Source organism: Mastigoproctus giganteus, chromosome 9 (genome assembly GCF_048544385.1).
Source record: "Mastigoproctus giganteus isolate SK-2022 chromosome 9, ASM4854438v1, whole genome shotgun sequence".
NCBI classification, from domain to species: Eukaryota; Metazoa; Arthropoda; class Arachnida; order Uropygi; family Thelyphonidae; genus Mastigoproctus; species Mastigoproctus giganteus.
In genome coordinates this window covers 99,957,347-99,978,624 of record NC_143583.1, presented here as the reverse complement: position 1 = coordinate 99,978,624, position 21,278 = coordinate 99,957,347, and the positions used below count along the sequence as shown (strand labels likewise).

Below are 21,278 nucleotides of genomic sequence, written 5' to 3'. Positions count from 1 at the left end.
TTTACCTTGTTATAGACTGTTGACATTCCTGTGGTGTTTTCATTTGATTATTTGCCATTTATACTAGTTGGGATTTGATCAGTTGCTGGTTTGACCATGTTGGCACTTTGAAGTGTTGCTGTTTTAACAGTGTTGGCATTTCAAATGTTTTGGTGTTTTTGAAGTGTCAGTGTTTCAATCTATTCATTGATCCAACATACTGATGCTTTGATTCATTTGGAATTTTGACAATTCTGGTTTTGATTGCTGGCATTATTACTTTTGCCTCCCATGAATAGCAGTGGCCATCAGTAACAACTGTCTGCTGCTGCTCAACCATACCTTCATCCGTCTCATTGTCACTGCTCTAGTGGGTATGCAGCCATTTATGTGGAATAGTATCAAAAGTTTTACTGAAATCTAAGTATATGATGTCAAAATTGTTTTTTTGCATCTAATTCCTTTGCTACTGCACCATAGTAGCAAATCACATTGGTTAGACAAGATCTCTTCTCAACAAATCCATGCTGTAATTGCTATATTACTGCCTTCCTGTCAATAAGGCAATGGTCAGGCCACGCCTTGAGTACTGCGTACAGGTCTGGAGGCCTCATTTTAGGAAGGATGTAGATTTACTTGAGCGTGTACAGAGAAGGGCAACAAGATTGGTGAGGGGAATGAAGGGATCCTCTTACCAAGAAAGGCTTAAGTTCTGCAAATTGCAGTGGCTGGAGACTAGGCACCTGCGCGGTGATCTGATTGAGGTGTATAAGGCCTTGAATGGGTTGAGCACGCTGAATTCTGATGGGATCCATCCACTTGTTCAGATTACGAACCTAAGGGGGCATAAATTCAAATTAAGAAAAGACAGATGTAGATTAGATGTGCGGAAATTTGCCTTTAGCCAGCGGGTGGTTAATTGCTGGAACAAACTTCCATCTGTCGTTGTGGAAGTTGATAGGTTGAATAAATTTAAGGAGGAACTGGACAGGCATTTGGAGGGAATGGTGTGATTTTTTTTTTTTTTTTTTGGCTGATGCTGCATAAGCTCATACACTTGCTTTCTTGCATAAAATGCCACTGCTACTACTAATATGAGCTGGCGTTACTTCTTCAGCACGAAACCTATTTTCCCTGGACTGGAAGTCAAGCATTGTCTTTTGACCCCCCCCCATTTGTGAAATCCCCTCAGTAACTTGATAAAGACTAGTTTATACTTACTGTAGGCTTCTGTGTATTTTGATAAGTTATAATCATACCCTGCATTTTTCTTTCTCATTAGTTCATCCTGACATCTATTTAGGTCTAAATCCTGAAAAGTATCTCTTAGTTGAAATAAAAAGTTGAGTAACTTCTGTGATTACTTCCTTTCTTTTTTTTTTCCTACTGTGTCTGTAGACACAGCAGGAAAAAAAAACTGGTCCACTTGATATCGATGGGGCAACTGTTGATGATCCTGCTCAGGTAGCTAACAAACTAAATGAATATTTTGCATCGACATTCACACATGAGGAGTTGTTCAGCGAGGGGAATGCCAAAGGTGTATTCAACTCTGGCAGTAAGCTAGAGAATCTTGTAATAACTGAGAGTAATGTGGAGGAGAAATTGAAGACAAACACGAGAAAGGCACCTGGGGTGGATGGGATCTATCCAGTTATATTAATGGAGGCAGCAAAGGAAGTAAGCAAACCCTTAGCCATAATTATGAGAGCTTCCTTGGACTCAGGCTCAGGGGAGGTACCCACAGACTGGAGAAGTGCAAATGTGACCCCAATTCACAAAGGTGTAAAAAGCAAAGAAGATCAAAGGCTGACACAAATAATTATAGACCTGTGAGATTAACTTCTGTTCCAGGAAAATTAAGGGAAGCACTGGTTAAAGAAGCACTGCAGGATCATCTAGACAAGACTTCAGTTATAGCTCGGACACAGCATGGTTTTGTTAAGGGGAAGTCTTGCCTGACCAATCTGATTGGATACTATGATGCAGTCACAAAAGAACTGGATGCAGGGAATAACTTTGATATTATATACTTGGATCTTAGAAAGGCTTTTGATACTGTTGCACATGGAAGACTGCTGCACAAATTGGAGAAGTGTGGCATTGGAGGCACATTGCTGATATGGATAAAGGGTTGGTTCAGGGGGAGAAGACAGAGAGTGGTAATCAATGGACACTGCTCATCATGGACTAACGTTATTAGTGGAGTCTCTCAGGTTTCAGTGTTGGGTCCATTATTGTTTTCTGTATTTATAAATAATATTGATGATGGTATATCCCGCTTAATGTCCAAGTGTGCAGACGATACAAAGGTTGGCAGGGTTGTTAAGGATACTACTGAATCTATGCTGCTGCAACAGGATCTGGAAAGGTTGAGCAGATGGGCTGAGAGATGGCAAATGAAGTTTAACATTGACAAATGTAAAGTCTACATATGGGAAACAGCAACCCCAGAGCAACGTATCAACTCTGTGGTACTACACTGACAGTGATAGAGAATGAAAAGGACCTGGGAGTAATTGTTCAGGCAAATATGAAGTTCCCTGAGTAGTGCAGACGGGCTGCAAGAGTAGCTCATGGTGTCTTGTCAATGATATATATAGGAATTTTTCTAGCAGGGATAAGGAGGTGATTATTCCCTTGTATAAGGCAATGGTCAGGCCACACCTTTAGTACTGTATACAGATCTGGAGGCCTTATTTCAGGAAGAATGTAGAGCTGCTGGAACGAGTACAGAGAAGGGCAACAAGATTAGTGAATGGAACAAAGGGTTGCTCTTACAAAGAAATTCTTAAGTTTTGGAAATTACAGTGTGTGGAGACTAGGCACCGGCGAGGTGATCTGATAGAGGTGTATAAAGCCTTGAATGGTTTGAGAATGCTCAATGCTGATGGGATTCTTCCTCTTGCTTAGAGTAATCACCTGAGAGGGCATAAATTCAAATTGAGAAAAGACAGATATAGGATAGATGTGCGGAAGTTTGCCTTTAGCCAGTGTATGGTTGATTGCTGGAAGAAACTTCCATCTGTCATAGAAGTTGATACCTTAAATAGATTCAAGGCTAAGATTTAATGCTAAGATTTCATGGAAGTGTAAACACATTTCACCATAATAAAACTAATAGAGAAGCTTATCTGCGAAAAGATCTAAACCTCCCAAGCACTTCCTAATTCATTTCACAAATATACGTGGTCTCAATTCTAATCTCAATGATGTCGATTTCCACTTGCAGTCTGCCAAACCCCATGTACTTTTTCTGACAGAATCTTAGTTCCACAAATTTAAACATATACACCAACCATTTATAACTGATTTAATAATAAAATAAAATAAAATAAAATGATACAAAAGACTGTAAAATAATATTTACAAAAAATATGATTATTTACAAAAAACTAATTTACAACAAAAATAAAATAAAATAAGTAAATAAGTTAAAATGCATTAAAATATAAATTTAAAATCGATAAAAACACTATTAAAGCTTTCAGAGGTGTCTACCTCCTTCCTCAGCAATAATGAATATTTAAGCGACACATCCTTAAGTACCAGGTTCACGGCACACGTGGATGACCAGGCGCATACTCAGTATTCCTTTCACTTGTACCAGAACCGGAAGTGGTCTGGGGACGTGGAAAACTAAAACGTTTATCTCTGGCAAAAACCACCGCCTCAAAAAGGGGGGTGAAGCCTAACTCCCCTGTCTCTGTTCATGCTATTGTTGTCAGAGGATCCAATCCACAAACTTTCCAGCCACTTGCAGTCCCAGAAGAACTTGTACCAGGTCACTTCCGTTTCTGGTACAAGTGAAAGGAATACCGAGTATGCGCCTGGTCATCCACGTTTGCCGTGAACCTGGTACTTAAGAATGCATCGCTTAAATATTCATTATTGCTGAGGTAGGAGGTAGACACCTCCGAAAGCTTTAATAGTGTTTTTATTGATTTTAAATTTATATTTTAATGCATTTTAACTTATTTACTTATTTTATTTTATTTTTGTTGTAAATTAGTTTTTTGTAAATAATCATATTTTTTGTAAATATTATTTTACAGTCTTTTGTATCATTTTATTTTATTTTATTTTATTATTAAATCAGTTATAAACAGTTGGTGTATATGTTTAAATTTGTAGTATGAATAATCCCAACCTTAGAGGCGTTATTGCGAATAGAATCTTAGTTATCGGTTGATTCAACTACTGCTCATCTCAGATGCCCAAATTATTCGCTGTATGATTCCTTTCACCTCAAAGGTGGTACTTGTGCATGTGTCCATTCTGATATTCCCTATCAGAGACTTGGCAATTTGGAATCTCCTCTCTTTGATCTTCTCTGGCTTAAAATCTCTCTACTTCATTGTGTCAAATTCATCTGTTGTCTCTACCATTCTCCCAACTCCACTAATCACTTGGAACTCTTTGACTTCCTCTCTTTGCAACTTGACTTTCTCCAGTCCAACTTTCCTAACAGTGAAGTAATTTTCCTTGGTGATTTTAATGTTCACAACTCCAGCTGGCTTCCGTTTTCTAGTCACACTGACCCAGCAGGTCGAGATGCTGAGGCTTTTGCAATTACTAATGACCTGGCACAGATTGTTCATTTACCTACAAGAATACCGGACAATCCTAATCATACAGCCAATACGCTTGATCTTTTTCTCACAAACAACCCTTCTAAGTACAAGGTCAAAGTGAGAGGTCCTTTAGGCACTTCAGATCACAACTTGGTGACTGTGTCTTCTCCAATGGAACCTTTATCTCATGGCTATTCCCAACCTCGTGTTGTTTGGCATTACAAGAATGCAAAATGGGATGACCTGCGAGACTTCCTTTCTTCTTTTCCATGGTCGGATTACTGTTTCAAAACTTCTGATGTCAACGTTTGCTCAGATCGTGTGAGTGAAATTATTCTTGCAGGAATGGAATCCTTTATCCCACACTCCACTTTAAAATCTCGTCCTTTATCTAAACCTTGGTTTTCCAATAAATGTGCTAAGGCTGCTCAAGAGAAGAAAGTTGCATATCGTAATTGGCTTGTTTCTAATTCTTCAATTTCATTTTCTGCCTACACCAAAGCTCGCAACAATTGTAAAGCAGTTATTAATCAGTCCAAGCTAGAGTTTGAACAGCCTAAGAGTAGAAAACTTGCTTCTTGCCCTAATGGTAGCTGAGCATTCTGGTCTCTTGCCAAAGCTATTGGCTGCAACTTTTGCCCATCTCTGCTCCCACCTCTGTCTAAACCAGATGGTTCTGCTGTCACTTCAGCCAAGGATAAAGCTGACCTGCTAGCATCCCATTTTTCTTCCAGCTCATGTATTAATGATCTTGGTAAAACACCTCCCACCATTCCCAACACGCTCTATTCAATGCCTCCTATGGACTTCCATCAAAAGGATGTCAGAAGGATTTTGATGAATCCTGATGCTAAGAAAGCTCCAGGTCCTGATGGTATTTCTCCACTTGTTCTCAAAAACTGTGCTCCTGAACTTACTCCTATTCTTTGCCGCCTTTTTTCACTTGCTTATTCCAAAGGTGTTTTTCCTTCTCCTTGGAAATTTGCTCATATCCAGCCAGTTCCTAAAAAGGGTGAAAAATCCCTTCGATCCAATTATTGTCCCATTGCAATTACTTCTATTCTTTCTAAAGTAATGGAGAAATTAATTAACTGCCAACTCTTAAACTACCTAGAAACCTTCCGTCTGATCAACGATCACCAGTATGGATTCCGTCAGTGTTGATCCAGTGATATTCTGGCTTATGTTACCCATTTATGGACTAATTCAATGGAGAGGTTCGGTGAAACACAAGTAGTTGCTCTTGACATCTCAAAGGCTTTTGATCGTGCTTGGCCTAAAGGTCTTCTAAACAAGCTCCCATCTTATGGTTTGCCAACTATTTTTAGTAATTGGTTATCCAGTTTTCTCTCTGATCGCTCATTGAGGGTGATGGTAGATGGCCCTCTGTCCTCTAACTTCTCTACTAATTCCAGTGTCTCCCAAGGTTCAGTCCTTTCCCCCACTCTTTTCCTCTTGTATATTAATGACCTTCTTCCATTGACTGGAAATCCTATCCATAGTTTTGCCGATGATAGCACATTGCATTCCACTTTCCATTTTGAGAAACCTTGTCCTGCTCAATCAGCTTCAACTTCTCAAAAATCTGCTACCAATTCCTTAAATGCTGATCTTCAGGTAATTCTCCAGTGGTGCAAAGACAACTTAGTTGATTTCAACCCTTCTAAAACTCAGTCTTGTCTTATATCTCACAAAAAGGATTCTTCTGCTCCTATGCTTATCTTTAGTGACACTCCGATTTCTAGGCAAAATGATACATATCTTTTGGGGATTACCCCGACTTCTAATCTCTCTTGGCACAAGCACATTACAAATATTGCTTCCTCTGCATCTAAAAAACTTGGTTTTCTGTTTCGTGTTCTCATTACTTTTCTTCCAAACAGCTGCTCACTCTGTATAAATCGCAAATCAGCCCTGCCATGGAATATTGTTCCCACATCTGGGGTGGTGCCCCGAAAACCTCTCTCAGGCTTCTTGATTCCATTCAGATGAGGGCAGTTAGGTTAATTAATGATTCATCTCTAACAGAATCTCTCCACTCGCTTTCTCATAGACGCACTGTTTCTGCTGCATGCCTCTTCTACAGATACTTCCATGGGCACTGTTCTTCTGAATTGGCTTCTATAATTCCCACTCTGTCTTTCAAAACGGTTCGAACACGTGCCGCCACCAGCCAACATCCATTTACTGTCCAACTTCAAACCCACAGAACCATCTTTTCATCTTCCTCATTTATTCATTCAACTGCTGTTTTCTGGAACAACCTTTCTTCCTACGTATTTCCTGAAAATTACAATCTGCAGAAGTTCAAGTCCAATGTCAACAAATATCTTCTTTCGTCTTCTCAACCTCCAACACAAGCACGGTACTAAGTACTATAGGTTCTAATACCTCTTGTGGTTAGGGTTCACATAAAAAAAAAATAAAATAAAATAACCCACAGAATTACAGCTGTTGGTATTATTTCAGATTCAATAATATCAAGTTGAGTATCCATTTATGATAGATTGCACTAACAGAAAAGCCCAGTGAACAGGTGACTGCTAATTGTTTTTATTGTTTTATGGTTGTGACTTCCAGAAATCCGACAGAACCACATGGTAAGGTTGGAGACAATCATGATGTAATCTCCAGTGCTGCGGTCTCCTGCCCCTGATTAAACGGCTTGTTTTCCCAATTAAGTGAAGTAAACCCTGGCTATTTTCTCGATTGGGTTCTGTTTTTTTAAGATTTGCCCCAAGGGTGCCTCCGTAGCTACGGAGGCACCCTTGGGGCAAATCTTAAAAGGAGCAGCAGTGCATAGCACAAGCTTCTTGATTAGACCGGGGTTCGAGCCCGTAACCACCAAATACGGAGGATGCGGAAAGGTCAGAGAATGACCACCGCATATCCCGGAGCAATATGGCCTTAGTTGCTAATGCTCCTAAAAAAAAAAAAATTTGTCCCAAATTTGCCCCACCGGTTAATCGGCTGCCCCGATTAACCGGTGACCCAATTAACTGGAATCCATTGTATTTATATATTTTAATAAAATTTGTTACCTTCTTGATTAATTTCTTATTAATGTTAGCTTTAAATTATCAATGTTTAGCCACATTAGCATATATGCATAAAGCACCTATTCTCTCTACCATGTTCATCACCACATAATAACATGACTTCTAGTGGATAAAATTTTATATTTGGCTCTTTTAGAAAGATTTGTCAAACAAGTTCATTAAATTGGACTGGTAGAAATATGGCAATTATTTCTTTTGTCTGCCTCCATCTGCATATAATAACTCTACTCTCAGTGGATGATTCGTGAAATTTTATATTTGGCCCTTTTAGAACATGATTCAGATGTTCCAAAATTCATTAAAATCAGATTAATAGAGTCCAGCAATTATTATTATTTTAGTTGAGTTTATTTTTTGCATCCATCATAGTCTATCCATATATTGTATTTTGTAAATGAAGCACTGGATATTAGCATAAAGCAACTGCTGATAATATGCATTTGCTTTTTGCTTTTTTTTTTTTTTTTATTTAACAATGAATTATTGCTGTTTGCCAGTGTGCCTTAACTAACTTTAACTTTCCTTTAGAATGCAAAAATGAATTAATATAAATTATGTATGACTCTGTGGTTGTATATGAGAGACATTTGCATGGCATAATATGATTTGATTAAAAATTTAAAAAAATATGTAATAGAATTTTAATAATAATTTATTTTACTATGCTAGCAGGATTTAAACTGCCTACTTAATACAGCAAAGTCTTTAAAATCCAAAGTCACGGGAACTGAGAGGTGCCAGATTTTAAAGCTGTACACCAGTGGTTGAGCATTAGTGGAGCACATTTTAATAACTGAATTTATTTACATCACTGGCATCTGTAAACTATTTATAATGACTATCTTGCCCTTCCATCTGTTTTTGGAGACAGCGGGATTTAAATCGCATGGATAATGAAATAGGCTTAATTCTCATAGCAAACAAACATTTCCTTTGTAATGTACTTCTCTGCTATTGTTCTCCTTTTAACAAATAGCTTTAGTGTACTATACCTTTTGAAACCTAATTTCGTATACTGAAAGGCAGCTCACATCAAATAACTCTTTTACAACTGTTTTGCCTGTGTGTTGTTACTAGAGCCTACATGCCATCTAATGAGGGAAAAGTTGTCCCAAAACAGGCTGTCATAGCAGGCTGATTTAAAGAAATGGCCAGTTCAAACAAATACACTATTTTCAAACAAATGGCCTTTTGGAAAGGCCATTTGTTTCAAAATAGTGTAGTACCAGGGCAGCTTGTTGCAAAGGCAAGCTTGTTCTGTTATAAGAATTAAGACCATTGCATTATATGAGCAGTTTAAATCTTGCTGGCTGCAAAATCAGATTAATTGACAAGATACTCTTGCAAATATCATATAAAGAAAGAAATAACTCTTTTTTGAATGGATTCTTAAAGCCAAATGTGATTGTTGATACGTGTGGCAAATTACTATCTTAATATTTATGGATTGTAAAATGCTGGATTTTACATACTTTGCTCACAGCAGAAGAAACTTTGCCTTTTCAGCATGTTTCCCTGTTATTGCACCACTTTAAAACAAATGGCATTGCCAAATGGTTTGTCTTTTTTTTTTTTTTTTAATCCTTTGTCTTTTATTTAAGAGAGAGACCACCTACTCTCTGATGAGGGATCAGCAAATCATGAAAGAGGCTATCATAGCATTACCACATATTTGAACTAAATGGCAAATCAGCCATTTGTTTGAAAGTAGTGCAATATACCTGAAAACTCTAACAACAAGATTGCAATCTTGTGTTAGTTTTCAGGAGCATCAGCAACTTAACAAAAATTGCATGCATTGTGTACTGTGTGTGTTTGTTCACTGGCTGATCTTCTTGTTGTGCAAGCTGTAAAACTTGGAACAACTCATGGGAAAAAATTCCCACCCTCTTCACTAGAAATCATTCACCCATAGCCCTTATTAAAGCGGTCTTTATAAACTCTTCCAGATATGATGCAATTTGGATTCAGACCTCCAAAAGAGTAATGGTGATTTTACAGTCACCTACTTGCAAGTTGAATAAATGTATGTACAGTCAGTTCTTCTATAATGTGTATTTTTGCGATGCGAATTTGCTCCTAATGCAACTGATATATTAGGGAACAATGTTAGTATAACATGATGTTCGCGTTGGCTCATGTACGATTTCGTCTGCTAGTAACACTAGGTGAATGCAAAACCTGGCACTAAGCTGAATGTAGCGACCTCGCTACGTTCAGAATAGATAAGTTTACGAAGCTTAAAAAAACATCAAATGTGTGAGAGAGATATTTCCCGTTTACTGTAGTTGTATTGGTTGGAGACACTGTTGTCATTCTCTGTATTCACATGATAACATATGATATTATATGCAGACTCATGTTTTCAGGAGCTCACATTTTTCTGTTCGAACAGAAATTTCGTGAGGTGTGATAGCGTGAGCAGAGGAGCACATTTCTGGAGATCACTACCATAAAACAATAAATACAGTTTGCAATTCCCCGTTTATTGGGATTTTTATTTAGTGCAATCTAATTATAAACAGGTAGTAAACTCAATCTTACTGCATTTGCGATAATACCGGTAGCTGGAATTGTGTTGGTTTTTACATTATTATGGTGAAATGTGTTTTCCCCTTCCATGAAATCTTCAATCATATAAAAAACATAAATAAATTTTCAGAATCTTCTCTTCATTCCTAAGCTTCATAAACTTGTTACTCCCTATCTCACTTGTGCAATTGGTGCATGCCATGTTCGTCGTTATTGATTGCTTATCTTTTTTACTGTTATAAATTTTACGATCCAAAAAAAAAAAAAAAGTCAGTGAACAGAAATATCAGTTGGTATATATTATAGCACTATATTTATTGTAATATTTATTTATTATAAATTTAAGATGTTTAAACCTGTGTCAGTAATTTTATTGGGTTTCTATTTTTTTATTTTTTTTTTAGTATTTTACTTATCAGATTGAACATTTTTTTTTTTTTGAGTGTTCTACTCCTATCCCTATCTTTCCCATAAGCCCTGTTCTTTTTAGTGCGTGAAATATCATAACACGGAGATTTTTAGGAACACATATACTGCGTTATAGACAAACTGACTGTGTACTGCTTTATGGTCTTTGTGAAGGCAAAATTGGTTCTCAACTGTGTTTGAGGATGAGTTTATGATGAAGTATTAGTCCTAAAAACAAATGCCTAGTTATTGCCCACATACTGACATTAGTTGTCTGTCCAGTTTTAGTGTAATGCGCCAATAAAATCCAAATCAAATTCAAAAATTCCAGTTTTAGTGTAAGGTCTGTAGCCAGATTCATGAGTGATGAATCCATTGCATTAAGTAGACGGGGTGTGTATCCTTCTGGCCACAGGAATATGTGAAAGGACAGCACAGTCATCACAACTTTGTATAATTTCAATAAGGCCGAATAACAATTATTTTATGATTTTAAAGCTCTAACTTTGTATAGTGAATTTAAAAGATATGCTGTACTACATATTTTTATTTCGTTACATAAACTAATATCCAGATGAAATAAAAATAAGTGGCATACAGAAATACATAAAATTTCGGGTTACATAATAAATTTTTCAGTATCAAACATTGTAACTAATTGATATAGCAGTACCCTACTACTCAGTTGAGAAAGCATATTGACCATTCATCTAGTTTCAAAAATGTATTAGCATGTGCATTTGCCATTTGTGTTAGTTGCCTCCTGGGCTCTTGCCTGTATGCAACTTGTTCTCGGCTGTGAGTGTATCTTAACCTGTTCAACGTTAGTATGTTAGTTGTGTTATCAAAATGCAACTCAACACAAGCTCAACAATATGACAATAAGATAGAATGACGTTTTGGCCCTGCAGTGGGGATAGTGTCTCCACCCCACCACGAGGAGGTAAGTCACCCTATCTAGCAAAACAAAACTATATTCAGCTCAATAGAGCACCCTTCACAAACTTGACAAATCTGCCTAACAAGTCTCGATTGAGACAGAGCTCCACCAAGGTGAATTGTGAAAGAGTGAGCATCCCTCGCTCCAGCCTTGCTCAGAGATCTGAGTAATTGGGACAGGTCAGCATGATGTGAACACCGGTCTCCAGCTCTCCACAAAAGCACAGGTCTGAGGTCACCAAGCCTGGTAGCAACCTTGATTTCAAGTCATGTCTGGTCAGGACACAGCAGATGGCCAAGCCAAACTGGAGCTCAGACCTTTGCCACCTCACGTGTAAAGGTGTACAAATGACTCCCTTTTTCAGAATTCACCTGCAACCATTGATTCTGCCAAATGGTCTCTAATTCATCATTTATCCTCCTCCGCTCTGATGTTATATCCAGGGCATGACCAGATGGCAAATGCCATTTGGGGACCTCTCTTCTTCAGACAGTACCTCAAGTAAGCTTAAGCAACCAGGAAATCAGCCGGCATTCTGCCTGCCAATGTGCAAAGCACATCGGTGGTTGCAACAGTTCTGCATTGTTCGGGTGATGCCAAGAAGAGTAGACCTCTGTGCAGAGAGAAGGATCTGCCAGACATGAGAGTTTTCCACTCTCCTTCCCCAAGCTCCAGCCATGTATGTCAGGATTGGAACAAAGTATTAGCACGTGCAGGAAAAATGTCGCGTGCAGCATTTTACCCATGCACACTTAAACGAGTGCCATCCAATGTGACATTTTAAACACTCAATTTAGACTGCCTTGGTTACATTCCAATATGTAAGCCTTGCCTTGTTAAACATGTAATTTCAAATGCTCATATAGCATCAGCTTTAAGGTTATCAAAATTTGAGTTATCAAACTATAGTTATAATCATTAGCTAAGGCGTCTTTGAGTCATCCGTTTTAAAATGTACACAGATGAGCCAAACATTATGACCACTTACCTAATATGATGTTGGTCCTCCACGTGCAGCCAAAACAGCATGTACCTGGCGAGGCATGGACGGTACAAGATTTCTAAATGGGTCTTGTGTGATTTGTAAATGTGATCTGTTGGTTAACACGTAACCAGCAGATCCTTTAACTCCTGTAGGGTCCGTGGTTGAGACTCTGCAGATCAGAGTTGCTGTTCCAACGCAAACTACAGATGCTCAATGGTATTAATGTCTGAGGAATTTGGACGCCAGGGCAATATCTGGAAGTATTCCTTATGTTCCACGAACCAGTCTTGAACAGTCTGGCCAGTGTGGCATGACGCATTATCCTGCTGAAAGACAGCACTGCATGAGGGGAAGACCATTGCCATAAAACGGTGTACCTGGTCAGCAATGATGTTTAGGTAGTTGGCAGACGTCAGAGTGCCCAGCACATGAATGACTGGATCCAGGGTATCCCAGCAGAATGTCGCCCAAAGCATGACACCGCTGCCACCAGCTTGTTTTCGTCCCACTGTGTATCCAGGCACCATCACTTTCCCAGGTAAACGACACACGTGTACATGTCCATCCATATAGTGCAACAATAAATGTGATTCATCGGACCAGATAACCTTCTTCCAATTACTCAAGATTCAGTTTCGATGCTCGCATGCCCATTGTAGGAGCTGTTGCCGGTGAACTGTGGTTAGAATGGGCACTTGGAGTGACCTGTGGCAACGCAGCCCCATTTTCAGCAGGGTTTGATGTTCTGTGTTGTGACACATTACTCTCGTCACCAGCATTCTAATTACTAGTGAGTTGCTCCACAGTTGCCACGTACCATCTGGGAGAGTCTTCGCTCACCTCGAGCATCGATGAGCCGTGGTCGTCCAACACCTCGCTGGCAGTTGTGGGTTCCCCCTCCTTGGACCTCTTTCGGTAGGTACTAACCACGGCTGACTGTGAGCACCCCACCAGCCATGCCATTTCGAATATGCCCTGACCCAGTCATCTGGCCATTACAATTTGGCCTTTGTCAAACTCACTTAAGTCCACTGGGGCACCTCCATAGCCAGGTGGGCAGGAGCAGCAGTGCGTAGCACACACTTCTTGATTAGACCGAGGTGGGCAGGAGCAGCAGTGCGTAGCACACACTTCTTGATTAGACCGAGGTTCGAGCCCGTGCCCACTAAATACGGAGGATGCGGTAAGGTCAGGGAATGACTACCGCATATCCCCGGAGCAATATGACCTTAGTTGCTAATGCTCCTAAAAACCAAATAACAAACATAACAAGTCCGTTGGCTTTCCCATTTGAAGAACAAGAGTAACGCTGATTTAAATGGAGTTCAATATCAGGTGTTTTTTATAACCCGTCCCGACCCACACACACGCCGTAGTTCTCCTTCAGTTGCTTCGATTTGCATAACGACTCGCCGGTCATAATGTTTTGGCTCATCGATGTAGGTTGCTTAAAAGAAACAGTAAAATTGTTGTTAATAAAAGAGAACTAATTATTATCAAGAACTTTTTAATTTGTGTAGTGCAGTGCATTAATTCAACTTGTTAAAGTAATGTGTATTTAACAATCTCTTTAGGGATTCATTGTTGCCCACATTACCTTCTTCTGATGATGTAACAAGTGTTGTTAATCACCTTGATCAAATGGTTACCCTTCTTCTCCAAGAGGTTACTAGTTTTGAACTTGTTCATAGACAAAGTCTTCCAGTGTATTGGGAAGCAAATGAAGAAAATCCAGATTTTGTTAGAGAAGATGATATGGGACCTATAATGAATTACATGTTTATGGAAGATGTTCTTGATAAACTTTTTGCTTGGTCTATGCAAAGTGGTGAATTTGTTAATGTGATGAAACTTGAGCTTCTCAAGCTTTTTGAGGTTAGTATGTTGCACTTTATTCATGAACAGTTTATTTTATTAATGCTTTATATGTATATTATTTTATTTCAATAATGATAAAGCATATTAAAATGCAGTTCAAGTTCTTAGTGACCACTATATACATTAACCATTTGTTTAATGTTACAAAAATAGTGATTAAGTGTTCTATGTAATGTGACTAAAGGTCATATTACACAGAACACGTAATCACTATTTTTGTCACTTTACACAGAACACATAATCACTATTTTACACATGTTCTGTTCTCGAACTTTCTCAGATCTTGAACTGATAGCATAAGGTATAACATAATATGAAGCACTGCATTAGGAATCTGTTGGCTTAGTATAGTATTATCAATTAATCAAAAATATTTATTAATCTTATTAAATTCCATTGTTAATTAAACTATTTAAAGGGGAATCGTGACCCACACTATGGCTGCGAAGCAAAGATCAGACTAGCGAGAGTGCTGTGACTCGGGGGAGAAACAAAGGGGGCGATTCCCCAACTCATCAGTCTCATAAAATGTGCGAAATGCGAAATGTTTGCTGAACTTTCTAAAATGGGACATAATCTAGTCAAGGAAGATGTCGTTGTGTGTGCTAGATACCTAGTGTCAAGAAATTAGGGGCCAACTCAGTGTTCTGATGGGCATCTATGAGAGCTTGAGGTGTAGGGTAAATGCCCTTGAAGAAATCAATATGAGGGACTCATCAAGCTCTCAGCTGCCCAGCTCAATGGCAGAGCTGACTCCTGTGTATCAGGCAATACAGAGGCAATCTCCAAGGCAGAATGGTCCCAAAGGAACTAGTTATTGTTGGTTTCTCTATTGTCAGGGAGATGGGGAATATACTATGCAAGAAGGATAGATGGACCAGGGTATGTTTGTCAGGGCAAAAGTTGATGATGTTGTACAGCAGATATCACCTTTTAAGGGCATAAAAGGTGATATTGTTGTACACGTTGGAACTAATGACATTAAGAGTAAGAGATCTGCAGATTTACTCAGCAAGTACAGGTCACTATTGAAAAAAAGTTGCGAGTTAGGGTTGAATGTGAAAGTGTCTGAAATTCTGCCCAGACACAATAGCAGGGAGTATGTGATGAAAGCCTTGTCGATCAATTCGGCCCTGGAGAGATTGTGCAAGGCTCAAGGGATAGAATTTTTTCAGCCTGGTCTGTGCTTGTTGACATGAGAGACTGCTTTTTCAGGGATGGGATACACTTAAATAGAAAGGGTGCAAGAATATTTGCTGATGGTATCGAGGCAGTGTTAGATGGGTCAGAAAACTGGTAGCTTGGGGGGGGGATACACAGACTAAAAGGTTAACAGTTGTCGCAGGCAGAGGCAAAAGTGATCCTTGCACTGCTTCTATTAGAATGAGCAGCAGCATGGAAAGCAAAGCAATGGAGATTTCCAGGAGTCATAGTGGACCAAATAAATACATGGGCTCTGTTAGGGTAACTAAGAGTAGAAAGAGGTGCAGGTATACTTGCATGTACACCAATGCTAGGAGTATAGTTAATAAATTTAATGAGCTTGAAGGGGAATCATGACCCACACAAGAGCAATGCCAGTCAAGACAGCAAAGGCGGATATTGTTGGGATATCAGAGTTGGTGTCACACAGATATAAGCAGTGCAGAATTAGAATTTGGAGAGTGCAATGTGTACAGAAAGGATAGACAGGACAGGAAAGGAGGAGGGGTTATGCTGTTAGTTAAGAAACACACAAAATCTAAGGAAGTGCATCCATTTGATGTTGGTGGACAATGGAATGTAGAGTCTGTTTGGTGTGACATAAGCACTGGGAAAGGAAAAATGAGAGTAGGTGTGTCTTATAGGCCTGACGAATCTGATGAGTATAATGAGCAGTTGTGCAGAGAAATAGTGGGCCAATAAATCAGAATGCCTTATAATGGTCGATTTTAACTTTCCAGATATTGACTCGAACTTGTGGGTTGGTCACTTGCACACTAGCAAGTTTTTTTGGATTTATTGGATGACTGTTTTCTACAGCAGCATGTTCAAGAGGCAGCCAGAGAGAGTAATACTCTTGATCTGATTATCAGCAGTGATTATTCATGCATTAAGAATTTGCAGATAAAGGAACGACTGGGTGACAGTGATCACAATGTACTGATATCGGAATTACTTAAAGATGTAACTACCATCAAGGCTAAAGGAAAGGGCTTTTGCTTTCGTAAAGCTGACTACAGGGGTTTCAGACAGTTTTTAAATTCTGTATGTGGAATCAACCAATGTTGTTACTGAAGTTGAATTCTAAATGGGAAGCCTTCAGGAACCTGAAGGAACCTAATCTTTGAGGCTACTAGGCTTTTCATTCCAGCTAAGAAATACTGTTCAAGGTTCAGGCCTAAATCTGTGTCAGACGAATTGAGGCTTGAGGCAGAGAAGAAAAATGTATGGTATGCATATAAATTATCACATGATACAGAAGACTATGGCAGGTATAATCTTGTCTGTAATCAAGTCACAAAGGAGGTTAGGCAGGTGAAGGCAGATTACGAGAAATCTTTGGCAAAAGGATGCAAAGAAAAAAAAACAGCAAAGAGTTCTTTACTTATGTAAACTCTAGAAGGAAAGGGATGAATCAGATCGGACCACTTAACATAGATGGGTTTACTATTGATGATCATGCGTAGGTAGCTGATAAACTGAATGAGTATTTTGCATCCACATTCACACATGAGGAGTTATTCAACGAGAGCAATGCCAGACGTTTAGTAAAATCTAACAGGGAGCTAAGTGATTTTGTAATAACTGAGAGCAAAGTGGAGGAGAAATTGTTGAAGTTAAACATAAGGAAACCACCTGCAGTGGATGGGATCTATCCAGCTATATTAAAGGAGTCAGCAAAGGAAGTTGCAAACCTTTAACCATAATTATGAGAGCTTCCTTGGACTCGGGAGGTTCCCATGGACTTCAGGTGTGCAAATATATCACCAGTTCACAAAAGGTGACATAAGTAACTATAAACCTGTTAGTTTAACTTGTGTTCCAGGCGAAAATAATGGAGTCACTGGTTAAAGAAGCATTGCAGGATCATCTAGACAAGACTGCAGTAATAGTTAAGACCAGTGCTTTTTTTGTAAAAAAATAGGTGGCAGTACTCATTCTTTGCTATCAGGAAAAATTGAAAATTAAAAGAATATGAAAAGTACTCTAAATTTTTTTTCCGCCTGATATTGTTACTTGTAGTAATGTTTTTAGAATAAGAACAACAAATTAAGTATATTAACACAGTTTATTAGGCATAAATTTATTATTCAAGTATATAAAAAAATAAGTAAACTGTGAGTAAAATAATTGAAAATAATTTCATAATAAAGTTTTTGTAGAATATTCCAAATTTTTATTAAGTTCTCATCCGACATGCCATGCCGACTTCTTTTCCTCCTCTTTGTGTGTCGATTGCTGAATGACGTTTCCGAAGTAGCCACGAATCGACATATTGTGCTGGATCGAAGTGGGTCAGCGGTGGACTTACAGTTTTAAGAAACAGTAGTGAAGAAACTGTTTTTGTCATCAACGAAGCGCTGGTTGGGCTGGCGATCAGATTCAGTTGTGAAAATCCTCGCTCACATTCACTCAGTGAAATTGGTATCATACTCAGAGCATTCATCAAATGCTTCAATTCTTTCGAAACCTTCTTACCAATTAGGCTTCCATGAATTGCATTTAACTGTAATTGACAATTTTCTAACTTCAATTTCACCAAATGCCAACAATTCATATTTAGAAGGATTAATACCTTTGTTGTCCTCCTCTCATCATTGGTATTGTCACTAGTGTTTAAATTTGAATTTTTTTCTTTTTTGAAACTGTCCAAAATAATGGTGTCATTCGGATATTCAGGTGCTGTGACCATGTAAACAGAGATAGGGAAAATTTACAGAAAAATGTGGATAGTGCACTTCCGCGAAACAACAGATGATTATTTGTCGCTGTAAAAGAAAATCACTTTTATAATTCTCGAACGGGGTGCTTACAGTTGATTCATAGCAGTGTCCAACCTATGGCCTGCAAGGAAAGTGAACTAAAACAGCATTTTAAATTTTGTTAATTATCAAAAACATTTTCTAATTAAATGTTTTGTTCAGTAAATGTAATTGTGCATTGTACTTAATAAAATTTTTGAATATTTTCAATTTTACTTGCAACAAGATATCGAAAATGTAACACACTAAAGAAATCTAACTTTGAATTTTTTTGAATATGGCCCCTGTACGGGAAAAGGTTGGACACCACTAGAACGTGGGCCAGGCCCATTGGGAATACACCTGGATCCGCTCACTCTTGACCAGCGCAACTCCTCCTCCGTGTGGGACAGGTGGTCGGATAGGTTTTACCAGGTACCAGTAAGTTGTAGAATGGTAATCCCTTTAGCTCTCTTAATTTGTGCAGCAGCACTAATTGCCTGAAGGCCAGAAAAGCGAACAGTGCATACCGAGTTAATTCTCTCCTAATCCGTTCGCTATATGAAAATTTTCTTTGCTCAACGGAAACTATTTTAAATGTAACTTTCAAGGGGAATTCAAAATAATTAAACAGAGGTCCAACTGAGAAATTTAGAATTATAAAAATGGTTATACAGGTTTATATAGAAAAATCTTAACAATTGACAGTAAAAAATGCAAATTTAGTTAAATCATTTTAAGTTTATTTGAATATTAGATAAACATGTGAAAAAAATTTACGGAATATTACAAATTTCGAAGTGCATTGCATCCAAAAGGTGCCGGTATGCCGTACCGTTGTGTACCCTCCCAAAAAAAGCCTCCCTTTTTTTTGGGATGGTACACAACGACCTCCCTTTAACAAACAGCATGGGTTTGTTAAAGGGAGGTCTTGTCTGACCAATTTGATTGGTACTGTGATGTGGTCACAAAGGAACTGAATGTCAAAAATAATTTTGATATCATATTTTTTTATGTGAATCCCAAACACGAGAGGTATTAGAACCTATAGTACTTAGTACCGTGCTTGGGTTGGAGGTTGAGAAGATGAAAGAAGATATTTGTTGACATTGGACTTGAACTTCTGTAGATTGTAATTTTCAGGAAATATGTATGAAGGAAGGCTGTTCCAGAAAACGGCAGTTGAATGAATAAATGAGGAAGATGAAAAGTTGGTTCTGTGAGTTTGAAGTTGGACAGTAAATGGATGTTGGCTGGTGGCAGCATGTGTTCGGACTGTTTTGAAAGAGAGAATGGGAATTATAGAAGCCAATTCAGAAGAACAGTGCCCATGGAAGTATCTGTAGAAGAGGCATGCAGCAGAAACAGTAAGTCTATGAGAAAGTGAATGGAGAGACTCTGTTAGAGATGAATCATTAATTAACCTAACTGCCCTCTTCTGAATGGAATCAAGAAGCCTGAGAGAGGTTTTGGGGGCACCACCCCAGATGTGGGAACAATATCACATGGTAGGACAGATTTACAATTTGTACAGAGTGAACAACTGTTTGGAACAAAAGTAACGCAGGGAGAGAGAGGAAAACCAAGTTTTTTTAGATGCAGAGGAAGCAATATTTGTAATGTGCTTGTGCCAAAAGATATTAGAAGTCAGAGTAATCCCCAAAAGAGATATATCATTTTGCCTAGAAATCGGAGTGTCACTAAAGATAAGCATAGGAGCAGAAGAATCCTTTTTGCCAGATATAAGACAAGACTGAGTTTTAGAAGGGTTGAAATCAACTAAGTTGTCTTTGCCCCACTGGAGAATTACCTGAAGATCGGCATTTAAGGAATTGGTAGCAGATTTTCTAGAAATTGAAGCTGATTGAGCAGGACAAGGTTTCTCAAAACGGAAAGTGGAATGCAATGTGCTATCATATGCAAAACGATGGATAGGATTTCCAGTCAATGGAAGAAGGTCATTAATGTACAAGAGGAAAAGAGTGGGGGAAAGAACTTGAACCTTGGGGGACACAGGAATTAGTGGAGAAGTTAGAAGACAGAGAGCCATCTACCATCACCCTCAGTGAGCAAGCAGAGAGAAAACTGGATAACCAGTTACTAAAAACAGTTGGCAAACCATAAGATGGGAGCTTGTTTAGAAGACCTTTAGGCCAAGCACGATCAAAAGCCTTTGAGATGTCAAGAGCAACTACTTGTGTTTCACCGAACCTCTCCATTGAATTAGTCCATAAATAGGTAACATAAGCCAGAATATCACTGAATCAACACAGACGGAATCCATACTGGCGATCGTTGATCAGACGGAAAGTTTCTAGGTAGTTTAAGAGTTGGCGGTTAATTGATTTCTCCATTACTTTAGAAAGAGTAGAAGTAATTGCAATGGGACGATAATTGGATCGAAGGGATTTGTCACCCTTTTTAGGAACTGGCTGGATATCAGTAAATTTCCAAGCAGAAGGAAAAACACCTTTGGAATAAGAAAGTGAAAAAAGGTGCAAAGAATAGGAGTAAGTTCAGGAGCACAGGTTTTGAGAACAAGTGGAGAAATACCATCGGGACCTGGAGCTTTCTTAGCATCAAGATTCGTCAAAATCCTTCTGATATCCTTTTGACAGAAGACCACAGGAGGCATTGAATAGAGCGTGTTGGGAATGGTTGGAGGTGTTTTACCAAGATCATTAATACATGAGCTGGAAGAAAAATGGGATGCTAGCAGGTCAGCTTTATCCTTGGCTGAAGTAACAACAGACCAATCTGGTTTGGACCAGGGCTCCCACTCACAAATTTTAAAAAAACTTAGATTGCAACTTAAATAAACCCAAAAAAAACCTAGTTTTCATCATATAGTATAGCAACACAAATAAGATAAAACTTACCATGCAAAAATATCTTTTATTTAATTGTAATCAGAATTTTCATCCCATTCAGTTCCCTCCACATTTATTTTTTGAAGTTCTTTCATTTTTTTCAAACGTC

At 38.5% G+C, this 21,278-nt stretch overlaps 1 protein-coding gene across 1 annotated transcript in view; it reads left to right on the top strand.

Moving 5' to 3' along the window:
- LOC150080590 (FHF complex subunit HOOK-interacting protein 1B-like) overlaps positions 1–21,278 on the top strand; it is a 195,326-nt gene that overhangs the window by 52,720 nt on the left and 121,328 nt on the right. Inside the window, exons 5-6 of the mRNA XM_090380746.1 lie at positions 14,052–14,173; positions 14,213–14,352. Of these exons, the coding sequence (XP_090236872.1) occupies positions 14,052–14,173; positions 14,213–14,352 (262 nt within the window). The remainder of the gene's footprint in view (positions 1–14,051; positions 14,174–14,212; positions 14,353–21,278) is intronic.